The sequence below is a fragment of the Poromitra crassiceps genome (assembly GCF_964638095.1).
Source record: "Poromitra crassiceps genome assembly, chromosome: 22".
NCBI classification, from domain to species: Eukaryota; Metazoa; Chordata; class Actinopteri; order Beryciformes; family Melamphaidae; genus Poromitra; species Poromitra crassiceps.
The window spans coordinates 10,950,023-10,970,839 of record NC_139647.1 but is presented as its reverse complement, the minus strand read 5'-3'; the positions used below and the strand labels follow the sequence as shown (position 1 = coordinate 10,970,839).

The following is a 20,817-nucleotide window of genomic DNA, read 5'->3' as shown; positions in this document are numbered from 1 at the left end:
ATGACAATTAGGGCAATCACCTAATTATTAAAAAATCCAGCTCCGTCAGTCAGGTCACCCGCACAGCCCAGGGGCGGAAGCCATCGTCTCTGTCTGGTTCCTCTGATGACATCATCACTGAACTATAGCCTCAGCCTTAGGGCAATCAGCGTTAGGGCAATTAGGGCAATTCATCTGCCCTTTAATTAAAAAATACAGCTCCGTCAGGTCACCTGCACGGGTGCTCTTTAGAGCCCCTGAAAGTTTCAGCCCGATCGCACGTAAAACGGCACAGCTGTGGCCGGCACAAAAATTAAAACAGGGAACAGACAGACATTGCCCACATTGCCAAATTTATATACAGTAGATAGATAGATAGATAGATAATCTAATTATTTCCATTCTGAAGCAGAAAATGTACCGTATAGGCCATATGCCTTCAAGTGTCAGAGATATCAAAAGCAGAGTCACATGCAGCACTAGAGGGCTCTTGGCTAGACCGACAAACCGTCCGAGTTCATAAGAATAACAAATGGGGATTGTTGATGCGAGCGCGGGTTTTCCCCTTAATATTTTTATACAATCCATGTATAGAATTTGCGGTATGGTGGGGCTGTTTTCCCTCACTTCTCACTTCAATTCTCTCACAATAAGATGAATGTATGGCAGTGTCATGGGGGCGCCACCCCTTTTATCCCCCCCCTGGCTCTGCATCACAAACGCCTATAGACAGAACACTTTGAAACAAACAACGTGACATTTTGAAAGTGTTCTTTCATGTCTTACATTAACATTTAGGGGGGTTGGATTTTTTTTTTGTGTGTGTGTGTGTGTAGCTCTATGTCCTCGGATTGACGTCATGCCTGGCCGGGGGTTCACTCTAAAATAGCTCTCAGGGCTAAGTTAGGAAACTCATAGCATACTGGAGGAATGTTTAAAGCAACAAACAACGTAGCCGGACCCTATTTTCTTTATTCACATGTAGGCTTACAAAGAGGGTTCATTTTCAAAAAGAGGACCCACTCCAGTCAGCATTTCAGGAGACCTTTTTCCCGTTCTTCTTTTTAATCTGCAGGGCTTTTCGCATGGTTTGATCACATGAAACGATATCAAAGGGATCTGAGCAGTGACTGTTCTTCTCGCGTGCTATTGGCCCCCGTGTTGCAATGAAGACCCGCTTAAAGAAAGTACTGTGTGAATGGTTTTTGTTTTCAGCCCACGTAGCACGACACTCCCAGACCCCCCCCCCCCCCACTCCCCAGACTTTAAAAGTCCAGGAACTGTTTTGATTGGCCGAGGCTATTCATTATTATCACATATACTTCCATATCGGCATCCAAAGACAATAGTCATATGTCGACCGTCTCTCCCAACAGCCTGAAATCACACCAGGAATTTGCACTGGAGGCCACAAAACTCTGCACGCGTCAAGTTAAATTAATACCTCTCTTAATTCAGTCGGATAAAGAACATAATTTACGCAAATGTCCCCCCCCGGTATCAAAAGTAAACAACATATTACGAATCAATCATTTCCACGCACGTGGATTAAATTCCTGCAATCGACTCACTTTACTATTACTAGTATGCACGCTTGCACCACTTTTATTTGACACCGTTGTGCATTTAGCATGGTCTTGCTGTTGTGAGCATACTGTAGCATATGGTTTTGTTTAGTGTCTGCTTGTGTTGGTGTGCCTTTGTAATCGGTACACAGTGCACACACTATCCACTGAATGCAAAATATCCAGATGACCCCCCCCTCCTCCTCCTCTCCACCAAACAGCCCAGCCTGGTTTCTGTGTCCCTTTTTGCTCTTTTTCTTACTTTTTAAGTGCTGCAGCGCTTCAATAAATGACATGTGTGTCCATCCGTTTGAGCATGAGGTCAAATCCCGTGCGCGCAAGATTTACGCGAGACCTCCCCCCGCCCCGCCCCGCTGTACAAGGACGAGAGAGAGTGGAGACAGAAAGGGCCGTGGCTCAAAGCCGGTGGTGAAACACGCACACACACAGTTTCAGAGAGAGGGGGGGCGGTGGGAGAGAAGGGTTACCGACCTGCGCAAACCTGCACCGCAAACCTGCACCTTCATGCAGGGAGTTGACTGAGCAATGCACGTTCTTCTCCTGCAACGCCCCCTGCTTCACATTCACACGGTCTTCTGCTCGTTGTGCCATACAGTTGCAGCAGGTTTTTGGACTTTGCTCAAGGGCACATTGGCAGTAGTTGTTATGGGAAGGGAGAGAGCTTCTCACTCAGTTTCCCCCCTCCACGATTTTTAACAGCCAGGCCAGGATCCGATCAGCTGCTTGTCTGCCGACCACAACACCAGTTTAACAGCACACGCAATGACTACATCCATCCTATTGGTATCCGCTTGTTGTTGTTTGGAGCATTGTTAAATCCTCTGGAGGAGTGAAAACATTTTTTTATTATGATTTATTTTATTCTAAAAATCGAATCTGTTCTGCCTTCAGCCAGTAATCAAAGATTCTCAACTACTGAAACCAACTACTGACAAAGATGTGGCACTGCAAAGATGATCACTTCACACTCTACCCAGTTGCTCTTGCCTCCTTACCCGTCAAGACCGTCAGACTCTTTTTGAATGGAATCCAACTTTGTCATAGTTTATTGTTAACATTTGTTGTTCTTATTTTTTACAGATGACGAATCAGCTAAAGACGTCAGCAGGGTAAGTTTTCCCTTCACTGAGTGTGTGTGTGCAAACATAACTATGTGAATGTGTCACTGTCAATATTAAATTACATCCTTAACTTTCCCCCGCTAATTCCCGAAGCTAACATCAGGAGCCTCGCATTAAGTTCATACCCAGGAATGGACTCTATGAATAAACGTTGAATAGAGTTCAACTTTCTTCCTTGAAGGAACGGCACGGTGGCTCAGTGGTTAGTACTGTTGCCTCACAGCAAGAAGGTCCCTGGGTTCGAACGCCGGTCCGTCCCAGGTCCTTTCTGTGTGGAGTTTGCATGTTCTCCCCGTGTTCGTGTGGGTTTTCTCCGGGTGCTCCGGTTTCCTCCCACCATCAAAAGACATGTATGTTAGGGTTCATACTCCTGTCAGTGCCCCTGACCAAGGCACTGGCGAAAGAACTGGAGTTGGTCCCCGGGCACTGCACTGCGGCTGCCCACTGCTCCTAGTTCTAGGAAGGTTCCTAGTAGAGGATGGGTCAAATTCAGAGGATATATTTCCCCATGGGGATAAATAATATAACTTAACTTAACTGAATAACTGCAAAAAAAATGTCCCAGTGAACTTGATTAAGATGCAGATTAACGACATGCTTTCACAAGGGTTAGGGTTAGGGTTTGTCCTTGCGCTTAGCTTCTTGAGAACGCCGTCCTTCTGACCGTCTTTCAGGCTTGAAAATACTAGAAAGCGTAAATGACTTTGCAAAGTTATAATAACCGCTCCTACTTTAATGAGATGCTGCTGCCCAATAATGAGGTTTGTGATTATTTTAACATTGCCGTTGGGCCCAGAAGGGCCCAGGCTGCATGAGACTCAGGGGGCAGCAGTCCGTGTGAAACTACGTCGCTGCGGCTGCATGTACATCCAGCGCGTGTGAGAGAGTTGGCAGCACGTTCATGGGAAAGGCTCGATGCTTTGTGGACCACATGTGTTCACACTTGTGTCGCCCTGACATCATTGTGAGGCTGCGGCCCCTGGGAGACAGGGTGTCAGCACCCAGAGGAGGGCTGCGTAGAGGAGAACGGAGGGAGGCCCACTCAACCCCCTCGGTGCAGCATCATCCATCCGAAGCTAGGGTAGTGTACCCCTAGGAGTACATGGAGGAGGTGCTACAGGGGGGTACTTGAGAGAAAGGGGGGAACATTTAAAAATGTAAGAAGAATAAATCATGAAAATAAATGAAAGGTTAAAATAAATCTGCTCAGGAGGCACTAATTGCAGCTCTTTCACTCCATTTCTTATTTCGTAATGTTATTCTTCAAAAGGTGAGTTATCATTCATTCATTACATCATATGCGATAGTTTTCTCTTGCATTCTAAGCAAAATGTTGTAGTCAGGTAAAGGGGGTACTTGGATTCAGAAATCAGGGAAAGGGGGTACTGAAGCCATGAAGCCGTTTGAGAACCACTGCTCTACGCAAACAGGATGTGGGAGGATAGAGGACGTCCCGCGGGGGAGGCGTTCTAGTGCGCCCCTCTCCCTGCCGTCCTGTCCTGCCCCCCCCCCCCTCTCCCTGCCGTCCTGTCCTGACCCTCTCTGCAGGCACAGAAATAGACGCCTCTCTGGCCCCCGTACGCAGCAGGAGCCCGGCCTCTTACGTAACCACACGTTGAAGCTGAGGCTGAGCTAGCCAGGCTAGCCAGGGCGGCTAATCAGAGCGGTGGGGCCCGGACGAACAGCCTCCTCCTGGGACTGCGAGGGGACAGCCTCCTCCTGGGACTGAAGGGAGGATCCCTTAGCTTGAATGCAGCTATGGGATGGGGCGCAGGGCAGTGTAGGGATGACTGGTCTCTGTATTTGTGAATGACCTAGGAGATAAGCCCCATTCATAAAAAAAAGGTGGGGTATTAGATTTAAAGGAGCACTTCACCAAAAAAAAATGCTGATTTATTTTGCACATGATCTCACACATACCCGAATAACTAGAAACAGTGTTGCAGACATTCATTTGGTTTTACAGTTATTGAGAGTTGATTTGAGTTAAGGTGATGCCACTGATGTCATCGGAAGACTTGTAATTAATACAACGTGCCCTTCCGATGACATCACTGCTGCCACTGACATCAACTTAACTCAAATCAACGTCTCAATAACTGTCAAACTAAATTACCCTTTGCAAAAAATGTTTACAGTTTTCGGGGACATGCGTGAGATCACGTGCAAAATAAATCAGCATTGTTTTTCGGTAAAGTGCCCCTGGCGTTTGTGGTTATGTGATGCAGTAACACTAGAATGGGTGTACTACAACAGATTGCATGTTTCTGCCAGCTGTTCTGCCGCCGTCATGTCACCTGTTTAAATGTGTTTACGCGAGGCTGTGGAATTGCATTGTGTATGTGTGCGTCTTGCGTCCAGCAGTACCAGGACACCAATATGCAGGGTGTGGTGTACGAGCTCAACAGCTACATGGAGCAGCGCCTGGACACTGGAGGAGACCATAAGCTGCTGCTCTATGAGCTGTGCAACATCATCAAAACAGGTAGATGCAAGTATGGATCAGACCAGCTGAAACTCACACCAGCCAGGCAAAATCCCTCTTAAAGCTGCATTCAGCGATGTTCTTGTGTTTGGCTAGTTTGAGGTCGGCGCCAATTTTGTTCCAATCAGAGAAAAGTTGACATTTTCTGAGAAAGGGAAGGTCCATAAGCATCGCGATGCTTATAAAGGACTGTATGTACTTTTTCACCCCAAATCTGTGAGTCTCTACGGGTTACGGTTGCGGAGATACGTCCGCCCTGCCTACAGGACTACAGGAGAGAGATAGAGGACAGTGGGGGGGTGGGGGGTTTCAAATCACTGACCAAACACTCTATTTCAGCGATTGCTGTCAGAATATAGAATATATAGCCATTTAACACTTATTTGAACACAAAAACATCGCTGAATGCAGCTTTAAGTATGAGACATGTTTGTTAATAACATATCCTTATTAGACTGGGGCAAATAGTATTTTGCAATCAAATTATTATTCAACTTCAAGGTGGGGTCAGACGTTCCTACAGACACAGTTGGCCGTGTCGACTCTGTACTGTAGGTGGGAAGCCGGTGGGGTATGAGTCCTGGTCAGTGCACTAGCGCCTCCTCTGGCCAGTTCAGGGAGGTGGGGGGAACTGGGGGAAATAGCGTGATCCTCCCGCGCGCCACGTCCTGGTGGTGAAACCCCCTCACTGTCAGGTGGAAAAAAAGCGGCTGGTGACTGCACATGCATCGGAGGAAGCATGTGCTAGTCTCCAGCTCTCCCCAAATCGGCAGAGCAACGACCCGGACAGCAGGGGCAATTGGAAGTTGGAAGCACAATAAATAACTTAATAAATAAATTATGAGAAACGTTTGTTAATAACATAGCCGTAGACTGGGGGAGAATAGCGTTTGTAATAATAATAAAAAAAATACCATTAAACTTCAAGTACAGTACCAGATGTGCAAGTCAGTGTTTTCTACACGGAACAACACAATGAATGCCAGAAAGTTGAGTCTATTGAAAGTCAATTTAGCATGTTTTTCTGACATTTACTACTTTTCTATTGATAAACAACTGAGCTGAAACTCTCTGAATCGTCCTCCTAGATGTAGTAAATCTCACCCATCCGGGTGCTCCAAGTACAATAAAAAATAAGCAGTAAGAATTATGTGCAAAATACTCTTCACCCCAGGTCTGGCTCCATTCCGTTACGCCAAACAACACACCGCAGGAGTCGTTCCGTTCAGTTCTGGATCATCACTGACGCTATCTCTGCTGTCGTCACCTTGTCTGATAGCCTGACCCATATATCAAACGCAAATGGGATAGGAGAGGAGGAGTGGAAATGAGACTAACTCGACGGGAGCGAGAGGGCCTCGGTCACCGTGCCCTTGTTGTTATATGGAGCGCCGTTATGAGATTTGTTATTGGACTGTTCTCTCCATTTTCTCACTTGGGCTTAAGTATATTCCTCTCATTTTCAATCTCTTACTCACCGCTTTGCCCACGTCTGCGTGACGTCAGAGAACATACCTCGCGCTGCACACTGATAACACAACACATGTCAATTGTTTTAGGAATGTGTCACTGCGTTGCATTCCACCCATGTGACCCATCGTGTGTCTCTCTCTGTTCGACAGCGACGAAAGCCGATGGATTTGCACTTTACTTCTTGGGAGAATGCAACAACGTGAGTGCGGCAGAACCCCGTTTTTTTAATCGGAACCCCATTTTCCACCCCGTTGTTGCCGTTATAATGTGTTTTTTAACATTTCTCTCGTGGTTTCTGTTTTTCTCTCCGTAGAGTTTATGTTTGTTCGCTCCAACGGGGGCCAAAGATGGCCCTCCGACCCTCATCCCCTCTGGCCCCATTGCGTTTGGGACCACCATTGCCGCTCATGTTGCCAAGACTCGCAAAACACTGCTAGTCGAGGACATCATGGGGGTAAGTAAGGCTCATAAAACTGTTTCCTCACAACCTGTACTGAATTAACCATCTTTCTTTTTTCTTTTTTTTAACCTTTATTTATACAGGGGGGAGTCTCACTGAGAGCAATGCTCTCTTTTTCAGCCCTGTTCACATTCACACACACACATTCACACCTGGAAGCTGACCAGTACAACCACAGTCGGATCTGTCGGTTGGGGTTAAGGGCCTTGCTCAAGGGCACCTCAGTGGTGGTAACGACGAGGGAGGGGCAATCTCACTTTTTACTGCACGCACCCGGCATGCAGATTCACACCTTTAGCCATGCTGTCGCGCCATTACAGGCAGATTTCCTATTTCGTTGTCATTTTAGCTGTCCAAAAACTTAGTGTGAGGATTGACTTGGCAAGCAGCTATTTGAGAGCTGTGAGTTTAGTGCCTGTTTAGTTCTGCATCATGGTTGCAGTGTGCTACACCTCATCAGTTACACTGCAGTGCCTGGTGCACTTCTAATGCAGGACAGATGTGTGATAGGGGACTTCTAGCAGCCGCTGCACTTATTCACACCTCACACTCGGCACAGGAAGAGATGTGTGCTCTGCTTCCAGTGTTAGAGTCGAGTCACTGTATCTCCAGTCCCAGTCGAGTCTCCAGTGTTTGAGTCCAAGTCTGAGTCATCAGAGAAGAGTCAGAGTCGACTCCCCAATATCTGAGTTACTGAACATGAGCGTGTCTCCACATGTAGGTGGTGTACCACATGTGACTGCCCTTTGCACAAAATCGAATAACGTAACGGTATTAATATAGCTTATCTTATGCCAAATTATTAGGGTCTATTACACAAAAAAAACGTTTTTATCAGTTAACAAGTCTGAGTCCTCGTCTCCAACTTCCGAGTCCAAATGCATGAATGCTTGAGTCCAAGTCCAGTCGACTTGAGTACGAGTCCTGGACTTGAGTACTGCAACGCTGTCTGCTTGACCTCTTTGTCGTCTATATCAGTTGATGTAACCAGCTGCAGTGCCCCGCCTCCCCGTCCAAAGGCCGCGCAGTGGCCCCGACGCTGACCCTCTCCCCCTGCTCCTGTGTGTTGCAGGACGAGCGCTTCCCCGACGGCACAGGGCAGGACTCAGGGATCCACGTTCACTCTGTCCTGTGCCTCCCCATCCTCACGGCCATCGGGGACCTCATCGCCATCCTGGAGCTGCATCGGCACTGGGGCAAGGAGCCCTTCAACCTCAGCCACCAGGAGGTCAGTCCCCAGACAAAAAGCCAGCAAAGAGTGGGAGGCTGGAGCAAGGCTCACAGAACGGCATTTCGCCTGGTATTCAAACAGATCCTCTGGATGTGTTTGAGGTCTGTATAGCCGTGTGGGGTTCAGTTGCTTGTGAAAAAGACATAATAGCCGTGTGTTTTGGTGTCCCCCAGGGTAGGTGCTAATTACAAGAGTAATGGCTGTGCACTGAGGGAGAAAATATCAGATATTAGATATGTACATAGGAATCATACTTGAAAGGATTTGTTTCATTAGGAAGTTAAAATAGAAGTAGCTACAGGGTAGAAAACGACATCACTCTCCGAACACAAAATTTAAAACGAAAAAGCATAGGCATGTGTTTTTATTTACTTTCCACTAGCTATCTCTTTACAAAAATATATATGGCTTTCCTGCTTTCATATGGAATAGGAAGAGCCAGCTAATAGTACCAGACAGCGCAGGTCTTCCCCAGAGTGGCTAAAGCTGTAGACTCTCATTGGTTCTTCATCCTCATTCTGTGATTATGAGACTCCCTGACAAGCGCAAAAAATAACAATGAGCAGATAATTATGTTGAATTATTCCAGATGGAAATGATAATTAAAGGAGAATTTTTGTATTTTGTATAACTAATTCATGTGAGCTGAAATTTGTGCAGTATTGACCTTGGTAGAGATAGACGCTCCCATTGCCCTCGCTCTTCAGTTTGTAATCTGTATAATGTTAGTCAAGCTCAAATAAATATAGGTGGCCATCAAATTCAAATGTCTCGTCCATATTCTCGAAATCAGATAAATATTCAGCAGCCAGAACTTACAAAATCATTCAGCTACACTAGCTGTTTCCCCAAACAAACATGGCAGCTCCCGGGCCCAGCTTTCCGCCCCACCACAGTTGACTTCCGGCAAACAACGCAACTCTCGTGAGACTTGAGCGAGACTTGGATCAAGCGGAAAGGAAAATTATGTCACTTTATAATAATGTGATGATGGAATAATCGGATCCCGTCAGTGGTAAAAAACAAGGTTGCTTAATGCAGTAGGGGCATGTGGGAAAAGCGGCTGCCAACTGAAGGGATCTTGGTCAATACTGCACCAAGATTTCTTTTCACATTACCGTACGTAGTTATACATTCAAAAATATGAAAATAGGGTCCAGGATGAAAAATACCAAAATTCTCCTTTAAGAACTTATTGAACTTGGAAAAATGTGTGATAATTTGTGTTTATTATGACCCCCCCCCCCCCCCTCTAAATCCAATGCGTATGAACTAAGCTTCACTTTCTATTTTCAGGTTGCAACAGCTAATTTAGCATGGGCATCAGTTGCCATTCATCAAGTACAGGTGAGTAGTACATTGTTGTCCTGATCTAATTGAGACATTCAGAACAAACAAACGTCCATAAGGAAGTGAAATGGTTTAATTTGGCTAATGAAGGTGCGTGCCAGATATAAAACACGGCTGAGGGCGAGGTGATGCCTACCTGTCCCAGTTATTATGTTCTTGGGTGACTTTGTTTGTTGTGGTTCTGCGCTGGTGTTTTTGATGGGGGAAGTCCACTGTGTACAGGAACTGGGTTGTCAGTGGGACCGGTCTTATCAACCACGCCGTCGATCTTTAGCAAACAGCTCCCCGAGGTCGTCATTATGACACCGACACTGTGTTCACAGGAACAGGTAGCACAACACCTCAGAGAAGCCCGTGTCCCAATGCAGGGATGCAGAATGCCACCATGGGCCTGTGTGCCTTGCTGAGCGCATGCTACAGGCCACCATGGGCCTATGTGCCTCGCTGAGCGCATGCTACAGGCCACCATGGGCCTATGTGCCTCGCTGAGCGCACGCTAGCTTCAGCGCTGCAGCGAAGCTGTACTCCTGGGTTAGCCGCCTGCTGCAAAACACTCTCTGTTGTTACCGCAACTCGTGAAAAATGGCCCACAGCCCAAATGTGAAGTTGATTGGTTTAAGTCAGAGCCGTGTAGATAGAAGAGTCCCGACATCTCCATTCACTCCAATGGACCAGTTTTTTACTCCCAAGAGTTCCAGGAAGTAAGGTCCTGGATTAAGCAGCACTGTGGAGTTGCAGCAAAATGGACAGTTTGTGTTGTACTTTGAAAGTTTTTTTTTTCAATCATTATCAGCTTTATCTTAGCATGCAAAAGTAGCGCGAGACCCATTCTTGGCTGTTCATTGGCTAATGAGTCTCGCATTTTGGTCCTCCGCTGACGCCACTCTCTCTCTAGAGGACACTAGTTTAAGTGCATGCAGGATGCAATAAGGCGTTGCAGTGCTTTATGGGAATTGTGTAATACTGGCTGTGTGCCGGGTCATGACCTGCTGTTCTGTGTTCCTCCTCTAGGTGTGCAGAGGCCTCGCCAAACAGACTGAGCTCAACGACTTCCTACTAGATGTGTCAAAGTAAGGACAGCTGTCAGTTTGTACTATAGAACTATAACTGTATTCATAGTGAATACACCATTTATTATGATGGTCTGATTATCAGTGTAAGATCCTCTTCCACTGCTAACCTCACCATCCCACCATCCAAACTCAAAAAGCTTTGGTGACCCGAGCGTTCTCCAGAGCAGCACCCCGACTTTGGAACTCCCTCCCCCACAGACTGTCAGAGACTCACCCTCACTCTCCACTTTCAAATCCCAACTAATAAAAACCTACCTGTTCTCCCAAGCTTACGACCTCCCCTACCCTTAACCACCTCCTCCACCCTCACCACCTCCATCTCTCCTTCTCTCTCTCTCCCCTGTCCCTCCCTCAGGCTCCCTCCCTCCCCTCTGTTTTCCATATACCGTAAATTCCGGACTATAAGCCGCACCTTTTTTCCCGTTTTTTGGCCTTTTTTGGCCCCTGCGGCTTATATAACGGTGCGGCTTATCTATGGATTAAAAAAAAAAAAAAAAAAAAAAAAAAAAAAAAATCTCTCTTTTTTAGCACTCTTTCTAACTATAAATCCTATATAACTATAATAAGTTTTAATTTCCTCTCTTGCCCTCTTTTCACCACACTGTATGACACTGTATGACACTGTGTGCACTGTAAAAAACAACACAGGTGGTGTTGTGTTATGTTATTTTGTTGAAATGTTAATAAATGGGAGCTTCCTCAAACAGCCATCTCTTTCCCGACAATCCCCTCTGTGCATGAACCCTTACATATGGTAATTAAACATTAAAACACAAAAAAAAAATATATATATATATACCATTAAAACACCCGCGGCTTATAGTCCGGTGCGGCTTATATAAGAAAAAAATAGTCAACTTTGCAGGTGCGGCTTATACACCGGTGCGGCTTATAGTCCGGAATTTACGGTACTGTATCCCTGATTAGACCTCTTAATTGTTATTTGTATCGGTTGCCTGTTGCTTGTTTCTATGACGGCTTTGGGTCATTGAATTATTGTTATTATTAAGATTTAAACTCTGCTTTAAGTCAGTATGTCTTTTCACGTTAGGTCAATGGTTAAATCAAGCTTGTCGGTTACACAGTCGAGGAAACTAGTGCAGGTTTGGCAACTTAGCTTCCATGTCTTGAATGTGAACCTCACCAGAGCTTTGTCAAACATCTCAATGCACATTTCTTCTCTTGGCACAGAACGTACTTTGACAACATTGTGGCAATAGATTCTCTACTTGAAAATATTATGGTGAGTGTGATTTCTGCAAGTTGTGTGTTCTTCTTTCACATGATGGTCTTCAAGGCTACTTGTCTGGAGTGTGTGTTAGGTCTGGGTCATACATACCGTGTTGTGTTGGGCAGAGCGGTCAGCAGTGCCGCTGTAGCATAGATACACACAGGCTGTCCCAGTACTTTAGACCAATTGCTGACAATACCATTCTCATTGAATGCTTGTCAGCATTACAGAGGTATTTGTAATATATATATGGTATAAATATATATATATATATATATATATATATATATATATATATATATATATATATATATATATATATATAAAATAAAAGAAGGTACCACCGCACACTGAAGTATAGCTTTACTGTGATTTATTCAGCCATTAAGATTTATTCTCCTTTCCCTTCATATATATATATATATATATATATATATATATATATATATATATATATATATATATATATATATATATATAATACTTATATTTGAATTAGAATATTAAAAATAAATGTTTAGATCTTGCTGTCCTAAATAATCTAAAAATATAGCATTGCAAGTTGTTTAACTTTCAATTGTTTACCTTGAAAGACTAAAATCCATCAGGGGAGTACAGATGTGTAACTCACAATGTTTTCCCCTTACATGAACTGCAATGACCCATAGTTACTGTATGATGTATGTGTTACAGTTCGTCATCTAAAAACAACAATATTGGAGCCATGTATCCGAGCTTATTAACTATAGGTCCAAGACATACCTGTAACTGACCATGTGTTTTGCTTTTGTGTTGTTGTTGTTGTTGTTGTTGTTGTTGTTGTTTGCAGTTTTTCTAAGCCTCACATGTTGCTAATAAGACATTGTCCCTGGTTCTGTGTTGCAGATATATGCAAAAAACCTGGTGAATGCGGACAGATGTGCACTCTTCCAGGTAGATCACAATAACAAAGAACTGTACTCTGACCTGTTCGATATTGGAGAGGTGAACGAAGGCAGACCTGTCTTTAGGAAAACCAAAGAAATTAGGTGTGTGAGATTTACCCTTTTCTCCTATAATATGCTTAACTCTGCCTCCATACTCTTCATGTTCTATAGTGTCTGTATTCTTTGAAGCATTTATTTTGTTAAACAAATGTACGGTGCAATGTTCTGGTGTAATAACAATAACATTTTCCTCAGTAGCAAATATAGCGATGAATGAGAGGCCATGATATGAGCACTCCACAAATCTAACTCTCTCCTCTCCTCTCCTCTCCTCTCCTCTCCTCTCCTCTCCTCTCCTCTCCTCTCCTCTCCTCTCCTCTCCTCTCCTCTCTCCTCTCCTCTCCTCTCCTCTCCTCTCCTCTCCTCTCTCCTCTCCTCTCCTCTCCTCTCCTCTCCTCCTCTTACCTGTAGGTTTTCTATAGAGAAAGGAATAGCAGGCCAAGTGGCTCGGACAGGGGAAGTCTTAAACATCCCAGATGCCTATGCAGACCCAAGGTTCAACCGGTAAACCTCCAACAGGCTCCTCAAAAAGCCATCCTCACTCATCTGCATAACATTGATTTTGATTGTCTCTAATCTAATTAAAATTAGTTGGATAATAGTTGTGCCATCATGACTTATGCCTTCAGATATGTGTGGACAACCGCTTCAGTTTGCTATATTTTCCTGCTGTGTTTAGGATATCACTGGTGCAGTCATACTCCTATTCATTAAAGAAGTCGTCTAGATTTCAGTGTAATCCTAAATAAGATGATTATCCAAAGCCAGAATGAGTAACCGATCGCACTTCCATAGCATAGCATAGCATTAGCACGGGCGCATAGGTTTTATTTTGAAAGTGGTGGGGACACAAATTTGGCAGCGGGTCCCTGCTTCCCCCATATATATATTTTTTTTTACATTTTCATTGCATTTCCCACAATTTCCCACAACATGCTATGACTATATAGTGCTTTCTTGAACGCAATAAAAGGGGAGAAATTATCTGTCACTCTGTCTGCCTGTAAAGGAGGCGGGAACAGAGCAAACAAAGACCAATAGAAACTCTTATTTCTCATCCAGTGGAAACCTTTGTAAGGCTTGAAAGGCAGTAATGTCGGCCGCGGACGTCCAAATAGCGGTGGGGACAATTTTAGGTCATCAGAAAAGTGTTAGGGACATGTCCCCACTCCCCACCATCCTTACCATAAACTTACGGCCATGCTCCTAATAGCGCGCAGCACTAATCGTGGATTAACAGTGCGTGGTGCATTACAGACCTACTGAATGAAGTGGGGTGAACAGAGTGACGTGATGTTTGATCTTCCACAGAGAGGTGGACCTGAAAACTGGCTACACCACGCGGAACATCCTGTGCATGCCCATCGTGAGCAGGGGCAACGTCATCGGCGTGGTGCAGATGGTGAACAAGACAAACGGAAGTGCCTTCACGAAAACGGACGAGAACAACTTCAAGATGTTCGCTGTCTTTTGTGCGCTGGCCTTACACTGTGCAAATGTGAGTGATTCTCCAAGAAAGCAAATCATATCATCTTGTCTTCCTTGTTCTTATATATCCTTCCGCAGAGGTCTGCTCAAGGGAACTCAAAATAGTAGTTTGAACAGCCGCTAAACAAACCTACGGCTCGTCAAGTTACTGGAAATTACTCTCCCCCCGCGTTATCCTCCGTAGTGAAACAAACTGGAGATACAGCGAATCACTTTGTAACACAGAGAGAACTTTCTAAAACATTGAAAATGTCCCGAGCAACGTTACATTATTTGATTCCGTTTTATCCATTTACAAGAGCATACACGACTTCTGCATGTCACCGCCCCCTCTGCATGTCACCGCCCCCTCTGCATGTCACCGCCCCCTCTGCATGTCACCGCCCCCTCTGCATGTCACCGCCCCCTCTGCATGTCACCGCCCATTCTGCATGTCACCGCCCCTTCTGCATGTCACCACCCCTTCTGCATGTCACCACCCCTTCTGCATGTCACCGCCCATTCTGCATGTCACCGCCCCTTCTGCATGTCACCGCCCCTTCTGCATGTCACCGCCCATTCTGCATGTCACTGCCCATTCTGCATGTCACCGCCCATTCTGCATGTCACTGCCCCCTCTGCATGTCACCGCCCCCTTCTGCATGTCACCGCCCCTTCTGCATGTCACCGCCCATTCTACATGTCACCGCCCCTTCTGCATGTCACCGCCCCTTCTGCATGTCACCGCCCATTCTGCATGTCACCGCCCCTTCTGCATGTCACCGCCCATTCTGCATGTCACCACCCCTTCTGCATGTCACCGCCCCCTCTGCATGTCACCACCCCTTCTGCATGTCACCGCCCATTCTGCATGTCACCACCCCTTCTGCATGTCACCGCCCCTTCTGCATGTCACCGCCGCTTCTGCATGTCACCGCCCATTCTGCATGTCACCGCCCCTTCTGCATGTCACCACCCCTTCTGCATGTCACCGCCCCTTCTGCATGTCACCACCCCTTCTGCATGTCACCGCCCCTTCTGCATGTCACCGCCGCTTCTGCATGTCACCGCCCCTTCTGCATGTTACCACCCCTTCTGCATGTCACCGCCCCTTCTGCATGTCACCGCCCCTTCTGCATGTCACCGCCCCTTCTGCATGTCACCGCCCCTTCTGCATGTCACCGCCCCCTTCTGCATGTCACCGCCCCTTCTGCATGTCACCGCCCCTTCTGCATGTCACCGCCCCCTCTGCATGTCACCGCCCCCTTCTGCATGTCACCGCCCCTTCTGCATGTTACCACCCCTTCTGCATGTCACTGCCCCTTCTGCATGTCACCGCCCCCTCTGCATGTCACCGCCCATTCTGCATGTCACCGCCCCTTCTGCATGTCACCGCCCATTCTGCATGTCACCACCCCTTCTGCCTGAAGGGCCGCCCCTAAAGACTCTGGATTGGTTCTGCAATGCATTTTTTTTTTTTTTTTACTTTCTAATTGTTTCCACTTAGTTTTAACAATGAAAGCTGTGAGAAGGTTCTCAGTCTCTTAGTTGAGCGACGTCGTGGATCGAGACTGAGAAGTGAGTCTAGCCTGCTCACGACCTCTGGGTGTGTGTGCGTCCATGATGTGGAGCTTATATAATAATGTGGCGCGCGCGCGCACTCATTTCCACGTATCGTGCCAAGAAGTCCTGTCGCTGGAGCTGTGTGGTCTGTCTGTCAAAGCCTCTCTGCCCTCTGTGGGGCCTGACTCACCGTCTTGTGCGACAAACTTACGCACGAGCGGCGTCACACCAAGTTCTTTTTTAAATTGATGAGGCGCGTTAATATTTTTGAGACGAGGCACTCTGCGTCCGTCCGCCTCCACGATTTATGGTTGGCTTGTAATTTACGCCGGGTGTCTTTTCGGCGAGTTCCCCGCAGGCCAGCGGCTCCTGATTTATCTGTTATGATGGAAGGTGTGGGGGTTGGCGTCTCTGCACCTGACTGCCTTCTCCCTCCCTGCATGTCTGGGGGAACGGGCCGCGGGACACAAACCAGACGTCCAGCCACCTTTTTGGAGACACCCGGGCCTGAGATATGTGGCAGGACTGTCACGGATGTTTATTAAAGTTGCCGGAGCGCCCCCCCCCCCCCCCCCCGCTGCACTGTGGAAATGCCAGCGGCGGTGGGCTGACGGGATATTTGCTTAAACGAAATCAATCGAGTAGTAGAGATATGAACATCATGCGTCGTACAGACGAGAGTTCAATCCCAGCTTCCGCTTTGGGATTTTGCGTGCTTAATGTCCTTAATGTTCCTGCGATTTCTCCTCGTGTCTTCTCCTGCAGATGTACCATCGGATCCGGCACTCGGAATGCATTTACAGAGTGACGATGGAGAAGCTGTCGTATCACAGCATCTGCACCTCGGAGGAGTGGAAGACCCTGACCCAGCTCAACCTCCCCACGCCCATATATAAAGAGATCGAAATGTGAGTGTCCCCCATCGCCGGCGCTTCACCAGGTTGTCGGCGCACAACATCCGTCGCCTCTGCTGTGTTTTCGGTTGTTGTGTGTAGCGCTACCATGCTAGCCTCAGATTGAAAGCAGGCTCTTGGTCACTATCTCTGTCTATACTATAAACCTGTGACCCCTGACCTTAGCCTGGCCTGCAGCCATGTGTCTTGTAAAGGAGATGGTGACATAGTCCAGGCCCTGGAGGAGAAGGCTCTGCAAGAGAGGGGGGGGGGGACACTCCACAGGACAGGAAGGGGCGGGGCTTCTGGATGACAGCCTGTCAGATGTGCAGCTCCAGACCTCAGATGTCCCCTGATCTGTCTCTCCTCTCCTCCCTCCCTCCCAGGTGTGCTGTCCATGCTAATCTGAGACTCTCCCCCCCGATCTCTCCCTGCTTTCCTCCAGGTTCCACTTTGACGTTAGTCCCTTTGAGGAGATCTGGCCTGCTGTTTTTGTCTACATGGTTCATAGCTCCTGTGGAAAGTCCAGGTAAGCTTGTTTGCGGGGGCCACGGCCGCGTTGGTGTCGTTGCTTTAGTAGCCGATCACATGGTCAATACAGCCATAACTCTTAATCTGTTTGCCCCTCTCTGTGTGTGTGTGTGTGTGTGTGTGTGTGTGTGTGTGTGTGTCGACTTTAGCTTTGAGCTGGAGAAACTGTGTCGGTTCACCATGTCCGTACGGAAGAACTACCGGCGTGTCCCGTACCACAACTGGAAGCATGCGGTGACAGTGGCGCACTGCATGTATGCCATCCTACAGAAATCCTCTGGGATGTTCACAGACCTAGAGGTTTGCTCCTCATTGGGTCCGAGTTTGACCAAAACCAGACACAAATGACTGGGTTTGGAAATAAAATTGACTACTGAGGTCTTAGATGTTTGAGGATTAATCTCCTTTGTTATCTCATGCTGCTATACAGAAGAAGGGTCTGTTAATAGCCTGCCTGTGCCATGACCTGGACCATCGGGGGTACAGCAACACGTACCTGCAGAAGTTCGACCATCCACTGGCGGCGCTGTACTCCACCTCCACCATGGAGCAGCACCACTTCTCTCAGACTGTCTCCATCCTACAGGTAGAGCTCCACTTCCCAGAACATCTACAGAGCCATGAGCGTACGTGAAGTCATAGCATTTTCCTTCTTTTTTTTGTCATTATGCCTTAAATTCTAATACATTAGCAAGTAAGTAATCATCAAATCAAGTTCAATCAAATTGTTGAGACACTGTTGAATTATCTGTTGAGCCTACATTGTGCTAAACACTGCATAAAGTTGTGGAGAAGCAATGAAAAAAAGGATTTCACTCACACAATCTACAGTTTGGATTATGGGGTTATAATACTGACAAAGCAAGTATGTGATATGTTACACCATTCCTTTTAGGATTGAGAGGCAAAGTGAACGTCACTTCCTGCTTCTGCACTGTACCAGAGATTTTCTTCCGCAATTTATTTTCCCATAGACATTTCGTAAAAAATCATTATAAAAATAGTTTTACTTGGTCAAACCAAACGGTTCAGCTATATTTAGAATCGGGAGAGACCATAGAACATTTCACTCGGACCCAAACTTAAAAATATATATATATCTTTAAACCCGCATTTTTTTAACGTTTTGGTCCGAGTGAAATGTTATGCGATCGCCCCTGTTTCTAAATATATTTGAACTGTTTGGTTTGAACAAGTAAAACTATTTTTACGCATTTTACGAAATGTCAATGGGAAAATAAATGGCGGATGAAAATCTCTGGTACAGTGCTGAAGCAGGAAGTGACGTTCCACTTGAACTCTCTATTGGAATAGTACAGTACATGTTTATTTCAAAACGGGTGGCACAAGTGCAAACATTCCTCTAGGGATTTATACAGTTTTGTATCACACTCTGCATGGAATTCACTATCTGACTATGACTTACATGAAACTTGACCACATGAAAAAGGATATAACTAAGTCATATTAAGTTGTGACAACATTATGACAAACCTGGGCAACGAGACACAGGTATTTATGGCAAGGCTAAAATGGATAAAAGATGAAACCTTCACTAAAATAAAAATGAATCAGAATTGTTTTAATTTCTAGTCTATCAACAAGAGAATCCTGTGGTAATGAATGGGCCATATCAACTACTTGTTGGTATTGATACATACTTTGACCATTTGAGGTCAGTATGTACACAAGACAGACTATCTATAACTATCAGCACACCGCATACAATACGTAGCTATTGAACCAGTAAAGTAGCCAATTTAGTGGTGAGCGAGAATGGTGTGAAAATGTTAGGCGAACGCTGCTTTCTTTGTATATCCTCTTATGCAGGCGGCGAGCGCAGAACGTATGTGGTAGTTGACCGTCGGCTGTCGTCTTTGCGGTGTGTTTAAGTGCATATTTTTGACCCCGACACAACAACGTGAGGCGACGCAACAGTCGGCCTTCATTTCCCGCTAGTTCTTTCTAGTTCTCCCGGTTTGTCAAATACCCCAGGATCCTGCTCAGGGCCTGAAGCGGGCGGCGCCCCCTGGCTGCCTTCACAGCCTGTTGCAGTCTAGCTGAGCTGAACGCCCTCATAAGTGGAGCTTTTGCTTTTTTATTGATCTCTTTGTTTCCCATAGCTGGAAGGGCACAATATTTTCTCCAACCTGACTTCCAGCGAGTACGAGCAGGTGCTGGAGATCATCCGCAAGGCCATCATCGCCACTGACCTCGCCCTGTACTTTGGCAACCGCCAGCAGCTGGCCGAGATGCTGACCGGGGGCGGGTTGGACCTCGACAACCACGTGCACAGGTCAGCCCGCCGCGCGCCTCACACCTGGGCCAGCGTTCATAGCATCATACTGAGAGAACCTGGTGCACATGAACAGCATGTTGAGTTTAATGAGCCCTTTGCCCCACCCCCCCCACCCCCCTCAGGGACCGTGTGATTGGTCTGATGATGACAGCATGCGACCTGTGTTCTGTTACCAAACTTTGGCCAATCACTCGACTCACGGCCAACGACATCTACGCCGAGTTCTGGGCTGAGGTATGGTGGGATGCTGTTGGAGCTTTTAAACTCTGAGTCCCTCTGAGTCCTCGCAGTCTTTCAATCCCGCCTCAAGACCCATCTCTTCTTCATTGCCTCCTCTTAGCCCCGCCCCACCTGCCCCCATCCATCCTTCTGTGTCTGTTGTCTCACTAACGCCGCCCTTCAGGGTATAGTGTTAAGTGACTTTGAGTTATAGAAAACTATATAAATGCTATGTATTATTATTATTACTATTATTATTATTAGTATTATTATTAGTATTATTAAAAGCTGTTGTAGTGAGCGCTGATACTTCAGGAAATACTTGTAACCTTGTAACTTACCTACTTACACACTTGTCCTAAGGTTTGTGATGCATATTGTACAGTAACGAGTGTGGTTTGCTGGTCAGGCAATTAGCTCTCCTTGTCCTGTCCCTCCATAGGGAGATGAGATGAAGAAGATTGGGATGCAGCCCATCGCTATGATGGACAGAGACAAGAAGGACGAGGTGCCCCAGGGCCAGGTAGGACTAGCACCTGGACCAATGTGTCTCTCTGTTTGTTTGTCTGTCTGTCTCCCTGTCTGTCTCACACACACTGAAATGCCTGCACTCAGATGGTGTAGATTAGAATAACCAAAAAGAGGTGAACTCACGTTGGTGGTCCTTTAGCTTGAATCAGATTCAAACAAAGTGGAGATCACACGTATAAATGCACCGAGGTTCTTTGAGGCCATCTCACTTCTTTATAGCTGCCAATCAACACCCCTGATAAGACATCTCCAATGTTCAAAACCAAAAAAAATGTTATCTTCCCATCACCTATTGCCCCTCCATCCTATCCTACAGATGTGCACAAGCCACCTCCCTAC

At 46.4% G+C, this 20,817-nt stretch overlaps 1 protein-coding gene across 2 annotated transcripts in view; it reads left to right on the top strand.

Annotated features, from left to right (window-relative positions):
- The window catches only part of pde10a (phosphodiesterase 10A), a gene marked incomplete at its 5' end in the record, with an annotated part of 71,540 nt that overhangs the window by 45,285 nt on the left and 5,438 nt on the right, over positions 1-20,817 (top strand). The window contains 18 exons of one of the 2 annotated variants that reach the window (XM_083658138.1): positions 2,646-2,674; positions 5,051-5,171; positions 6,794-6,843; positions 6,958-7,098; positions 8,177-8,332; positions 9,632-9,682; positions 10,697-10,755; positions 11,950-12,001; positions 12,875-13,017; positions 13,387-13,479; positions 14,287-14,473; positions 16,771-16,913; positions 17,344-17,427; positions 17,579-17,729; positions 17,860-18,015; positions 19,553-19,725; positions 19,851-19,962; positions 20,390-20,470. In XM_083658138.1, coding sequence (XP_083514264.1) covers positions 2,646-2,674; positions 5,051-5,171; positions 6,794-6,843; positions 6,958-7,098; positions 8,177-8,332; positions 9,632-9,682; positions 10,697-10,755; positions 11,950-12,001; positions 12,875-13,017; positions 13,387-13,479; positions 14,287-14,473; positions 16,771-16,913; positions 17,344-17,427; positions 17,579-17,729; positions 17,860-18,015; positions 19,553-19,725; positions 19,851-19,962; positions 20,390-20,470 — 1,982 coding nt within the window. The remainder of the gene's footprint in view (positions 1-2,645; positions 2,675-5,050; positions 5,172-6,793; positions 6,844-6,957; positions 7,099-8,176; positions 8,333-9,631; positions 9,683-10,696; positions 10,756-11,949; positions 12,002-12,874; positions 13,018-13,386; positions 13,480-14,286; positions 14,474-16,770; positions 16,914-17,343; positions 17,428-17,578; positions 17,730-17,859; positions 18,016-19,552; positions 19,726-19,850; positions 19,963-20,389; positions 20,471-20,817) is intronic. The other variant, XM_083658139.1, reaches the window with a different exon arrangement.